Source organism: Platichthys flesus, chromosome 18, assembly GCF_949316205.1.
Source record: "Platichthys flesus chromosome 18, fPlaFle2.1, whole genome shotgun sequence".
NCBI lineage: Eukaryota > Metazoa > Chordata > Actinopteri > Pleuronectiformes > Pleuronectidae > Platichthys > Platichthys flesus.
This window is the reverse complement of record NC_084962.1, coordinates 16,521,942-16,528,180: the sequence shown is the minus strand read 5'-3', so window position 1 is coordinate 16,528,180 and position 6,239 is coordinate 16,521,942. Positions and strand designations below refer to the sequence as shown.

The 6,239-nt window shown below is 45.0% G+C and overlaps 1 protein-coding gene across 1 annotated transcript; it reads left to right on the top strand.

Moving 5' to 3' along the window:
- Positions 1-329: 329 nt before the first annotated feature.
- LOC133973766 (melanocortin-2 receptor accessory protein 2A-like) lies at positions 330-3,018 on the top strand. Its single transcript, XM_062411812.1, has 4 exons — positions 330-414; positions 603-743; positions 1,165-1,264; positions 1,918-3,018. Exons 1-4 carry the CDS (start codon positions 390-392, stop codon positions 2,342-2,344), a joined length of 693 nt encoding a protein of 230 aa, XP_062267796.1. The 5' UTR covers positions 330-389; the 3' UTR covers positions 2,345-3,018.
- Positions 3,019-6,239: the final 3,221 nt, after the last annotated feature.

Sequence of the window (6,239 nt, the reverse complement as noted above, 5' to 3'; positions counted from 1 at the left end):
TTCATATTTCCATCTCACATAACCCCCCCCCCCCCCCCCCCCCCCCACACACACACACTTATATATTCAGCCAAGGATCTTAAATCTTTATTAAACGAATTAATTATCCAGGAGGTTTCGATACAAATAGACTTGGAGACGGATCAGCTGCTGCAGCGGACACACCTCCTCACCACAGATTTGAGAATTCATGTGATCAATATTATCATCAGCACCAGCCTCGGTCAGCGGTTGACGTGATACTTCAGGAACAATCCCAGTCTCCCTCTGGATGTCGTAGAGAGAGGAGGCTGGATGAGGCGGATGCGCACTGAGCTGCTGCTGCTGCTGCTGCTTCTCCTCCAGGACGCACGCGGGGATGGAGGGAGTTTTTGTGTGACGGTGGCACGATGGATTCTCATCTCCACATCTTGGGTACGTTTTTAAATACCGTAACAAGGACGTAGCAAACAAGGAGTTGTGTTATTTATTTTTTTGTCTGTTGCGTAAAGGATGTGGAGTTGTTTCCAAACACCAGGGGGGGAGATTGGGGTTGGTAAAGTTCGATGCACGTCAGCAGCTTCGTCTCTGGGTTGATTCCGTTTGTTTTTTCCTATGTTAAGGTTCGTTACAACCGGGGGTTGAGATGTCCAACCACCACAACCGGAGCCAGCCCAGCGCACGGCGCGGGGACTACGTGTGGCAGTATGAGTACTATGACGACGAGGAGCCCGTGTCCTTCGAGGGACTCAGGGCGCACAGATGTAAGATGGATAAAAGCGTCCCCTGCCTTAGCCTCTGCTGCGTGTGGGCGAGCCTCTGAGTGCATGTTCAGTGTTTGTGAGTCAGCAAACAAGGTTCCTGTGCATTACATTATTTTTGATTCCATACTGCCTCAGCAGTGCTTTACACGCCACTCCACATGACCCTGCAGCCCCTGGACTGGCTGGTGCTCTACACTCCACTTGTAATGATCAAGCCACTTAGTGAAAAAAAGACAAATTGGCCCAACAGACAAGTAGGAAGCTGGAGTCATCTTCTAATTTGATTTTTAGAAATCCTGAATGCCTGCTTTTAAACGGTAATTGATGATTTGTGCTCTTGTGGGGGCCCCATGTGGATGAAGTGGTCAATCATTAAAAACTATTTGCTGTAATAAGATTCTGTTCCTCTTTGACATTTCAGACTCCATCGTCATCGGCTTCTGGGTCGGACTCGCTGTGTTTGTCATCTTCATGTTCTTTGTGCTCACGCTGCTCACAAAGACAGGAGCTCCACATCAGGAGTGAGTATGAAAACCAGGTTTCCCACTCATTTCACCTGTTCCAGCAGGGCAGTGCCGGGCAACTCAGGACGCACACTTCCAGTCTCAGACACTGGAGGAAGGAGGATAAACACGCCATGTGAACACAAGCACAGAGTGGCAGAACTATAATGAGTTCCACTGGTGCGTTTTCTATTCCGACACTAGATTGTGTTGTAAGGCTGTTTGGTTGTGGATGTACCCGTCTGTGATAAGCTGATATTGGCTCGGAGGCATAGCGGAAACTGCAGAGGAGTTGCTCTGATAAGGTCAGACCAAGCTAAAATAAAAAAATTAATTATTGACTTGCAGTACCTTTCCACCCGCTATTTTCTTTCTTTTCTTTTTTTGAGGAAAAAAGCTGTGGAACCACTCTCAGTGTTTATTTTTCGAGATGCAGAATTAAAATTTTTGGGTTGGGGTTATTATGTGTCCAAATTGCACCAAATTCAACATTTAAAACTTTTAAGCTGATCAGACGAACGGTTCTTGAGTCAAATTAAGACAGACAGAGATTTCTGGAATTATTAAATAGATTTGTCGACAGCTACATTCAGAGAGAAATGTTTAATCGTGTTTTCAACGCCTTTCCCTGCACCAATCACAATCTAGTTCTTTCCTCCTTCCCTAAACAGAAATCCAGATGCTGCTGAGAAGCGGCACCAACCAGGGAGATGTCTGGTTGACCTCGGCGGTGTCCAGGACGAAAATGAAAAGGCCTTCTCTCGTCCACTGCTAGAGGGGTCCCGCTCGTATTTTCATTTCTTTATCCAAGAGGAGGATCAGGGTGAGGGGAAACAAAAACAAGAAGACAAGAGGTTTGGGAGGCACATGGGGGCTGGACCCCAGCAGGGCACCTGCGACCGACCCAGGGGAGGCAGCTCCTCGGGGATGGATGACATGGAGGAGGATGTCGAGGAAGCTGGGGGACACCACCAACCTCTGAAGGGACTAATGGAGGAGAGTAAGAGGGACAGAGAGTGTGCCTCCCTGTCCCACTTCAACATCCCCAATTTTGTGAATTTGGATAACAGCTCAACGCTGGGGGAGGACGATTTGTAGACCCCCCCCCCCCACACACACACACACACACTCTCAGTATGTTCACTGTGACATCCACCAAGGCTGTTTCTACAAAAAAAGATGACAGGCGAAGACACAGTGGTTTTAATTTCCTTTCCTTTTCACGGGGCCACGTGTGACCGTCCGTTCAGTCTCAGAAAGAAACTCACCTGCCACAGACCATCTACCGTTTTCATTCTTATTAAGCTCAAGAGTGTTTTAAGGCTCTTCAACAAGCGTACTCTGAGATCGGCAAGTAATCTGCACAAATGCTGCCCGACACATTCCTCATTACCTGCAGCTCAGTTTTAAAAAGGCATTTCATCCTGGAGACCAAATTGCCTGGAAAATAGTAGCTTTCACTTCAGCTCCTCCGGGGTTGAGAGCGGCTTCTCACTAGAGAGCGATGTGTTGTTGAATTGTTTCCTTGTGCAATCCTGGATGTTGGACAATTTTTTCTCTCTGCGCCGAGGCTCAAACGCCACCTGGTCAACCAAGAAGATTAAAAACACAGGATTGTTGTTGCTCTAGAAACAGGTGAAGTGTATTTTTACTGTGTGATGTGTAGCACTGAATCATACATATCGTCGTTCCTTTACAGGGTATAGGCAACCTGAGGCCTTGGCTGATGATGTGATCTAATGTTTTTGTATTCTGCTGAATGTAGTCGACAAATAAAGCTGATATGATTTTGGAAATGGACTCGACCTTGGTGGGTTGCAGCATTTGTTCCCAGTTCACAGTGGTTATCACCCAGCACTGCTGCTGCTGGTTACTGCTGCTGCTGCTGCTGGTTACTGCTGCTGCTGCCTTCAACTGAATGGAGCATTTTAGCTCCTTTTAGCTGATTGTTTTGATTTCATCACCCAGCTACAGTCAAACCAGACGAGTCAAACTATAGCATCCAATTGCATGTAGTGCCGAGCAGCAGGCAAAGTTAGCAACCAGCTAATGAACACAGCAGAATGTTTATTATCACATCAGCCAAATACTTTGCTCAGTGTTCGGAGGAGAGCATAATAGGAGTTTGGATATCGGACTCACAAACAATTTTAAGTAAATGCTAATGTTATTATGTTTATTCAATATCTATTGTAATGTTATATTAACTATACAAAAAGATGATGTCAGCATTGTGTTCACAACTTTTTGCACCGCTGGTATGTATCCCTAAAACTAAATGCTAGTTGAGATTAGACTGTTTATAAAGATAGATGATATAAAAGTTCCCAAAAGTGAAGCAAAATGATCTTGACTGCCCCCTGGTGGCTTGCAGCCCTGCAGGTCATAAATCCTTCCTCCTCCATGTACGCAGATTGTACATAGAACAATCTAAAAAGAGGTAAAGTACATGTTAAATACATTTTTCTCTAAGATGTGTATCAGTCAGACGATGGCGATAACACAAGAAATTTGGGCTTCCCTTTTTCAGAAAGGGAAGAGTTAGAGACGCGTCGTCCACCTTTAAATACAGTCTTACATATAAACTCAGTAAAGACATCAAATTACAATTATTATTGTAACAGCTATAGTAATAGTGTTTGCGAAGAATTGAGCTGACAACACATACACACTCTTGCTGAGGAGCAGCACTCTCCTGTCAGTGTCTTCATTCATGTTTTCCATTCAAAACAAATTATGTTACTTAGCATTTTTTCAGGCATTGATTATGCAAAAGAACATTGCTAGCTATTGCTGTCCCACTTCAGCAAATGCTAAATATGTTTGGCTGATGTGAGGATGTTGTCGATATGCCAGAGAGTCAATCAGCATTAACACGTACTTGACCGAAATATTATTTCAGATTCTGACAAACAACCGCTTAAAGCTTTTCCCGACACCTCAGGGAAATCAATATTCAGACATACGGTCTGCTCACATACGGTATCTCATGTTCTTTTTGAAAGGCCAGGCAGTTACAACCAAGCTGAACAAATGCGATTAGTTAATTTCCAGAACCATTTGGAGGGAAGGCTTTGGCAATTAAGTCAGTGCATTGTGTTCTTCTCCTGGTGTAGGCTCACTGGCAGGGATTATTATTCTTTAATTATTTCACGGCATTATCACATTCTTACTTGAGAAGCGATTAATTAGTCTCTGACCAATGAACCATCACAGAAGCTGGCACGGGAACAGCTTTAGAAATGTGGTTAATAAAATTCAGTTTGTTGAATGAGTCGATTTCTTTTATCCTTTGTTTCCACTTACTGAGCTGAGAAGGCCACGTACAGCACAAATATAATTTTATGCCTGTCATAACTGAGCTGAGAATATAAGTGTCGGCCAACCGTTTATCATTAAACTGTCATTTTACCTGCACAGCTGAGAGTATACCTCTCATGACACCAGTGAAGGATTAAAAAAGACATACTTCTGAAAGTCAGATGCACATATCTCTGAATTCAGGCAGCTGAGCCCAGACAGTAAGGCGATGTGTGGGCAGCAGGTTAATGTCTGAGGTTATATAATGTAAACTTCAAACAACAGAGGAGACCTGTTAGCAGCAGAGCACAAAGGATGCAGCACATTAAACAACTGATTTACCCACATTCCCTCATTTCCCTGGTGGCTGAACTTAAAAAAAAAGTAATTAACACATTAGGGGAGCTCTTTGGGGGGGTAATGAACAGCTCAATTGGCGGCTGGTGAAAAGGAGAGCAGCAGTGAGTCACATCTCACTGTGCAACCGCAAAGAAGAGAAAGCTGAGACCTTTTGCATGGAAAACAAATTATGAAACTGAATATGTGTTCTACATCTACATCCATCGAAATACTGGGGGATAAATTGTGGAGAGAGTATGCACACGTATATGAATTTGCCCCATGGCCTGGATTTCAGTGCAGAGCCCGCTATGCTTTATTAAACCATGCAAAGTTAGCTGTAAAGAAGATGACGGCTTTATTTTCAGGTGCCAGCAGAGCTTCTTGGAAATGTGACAGCCCATGATGCCACTAATGGAGAAGACCGAAGGGGGGGTAGGACCAGTGAGACCTCCATTACATGAAAATGGTTCAGGTTTCAAAAGTCAGATAGTGAGCAGAAAAGTGAAGCTCCAAATTATGCTGGATGTCAGTGGTTGCAAGAGATGGAACTACAAGGTAGGCTTCTTCAAATGCAGCCTAGGCAAAGCTGTTGTGTGGTCATTCCGTGAAGGAATTGAACATATCACTCCAGGCTCCACATTGCCCCTGCAGTTTGCCCTTGTGCAGTGAGCGTCAACGTCCAGTGGGTGGGGCAGTGGAGTCGCCTCCATTCCATGCAGGGAGTCTGCCATTTGCTCGGTTCACCAAATGCCCCTTAGGTCGCTGCAGGCCTTATGGTTGACAGTTGTTGAGTTTACAATGGCGCTACCACAAATGAGCAGCAGCGGGGGAGGCGACTGACAGAGGTAGACAGCAAGAGAGAGAGAGAGAGAGAGAGAGAGAGAGAGAGAGAGAGAGAGAGAGAGAGAGAGAGAGAGAGAGAGGCATGCTGGGAGAAAGCAAAACTTTTGGCGTTTATGTTGACGCACATGATCCTGAGAGAACCGGTGGGCGTTGAAAGGAAATGCCAAGGAGACGACATGTCTTGTGTCATTCGTGCTGCATGATCTGTGGTACGATATCTGCAAGACGACATGAATACCACTTTGAAGTATCAGAAGTGGAGATGAAGCCTCCACAGTCTGATTCCCTGAGGTGTTACTGAGTTCTGATCCTGCGTTGGCGTTTACATTTATTCAACAAATCCATTCAATCTTATTCAGGCTGAACTGAGCCACTGTCTCAGCCAAAGGTCAAATGAAGCAGGATGAGGTGTTGTCTGAGGATGAGAACCTGCCACTCGCCTCGTCGGCGGTGGTGAGGTCTGAGTTAACAGATGCACAACATGAAAAACGCTCTGCGGATGAGTCAC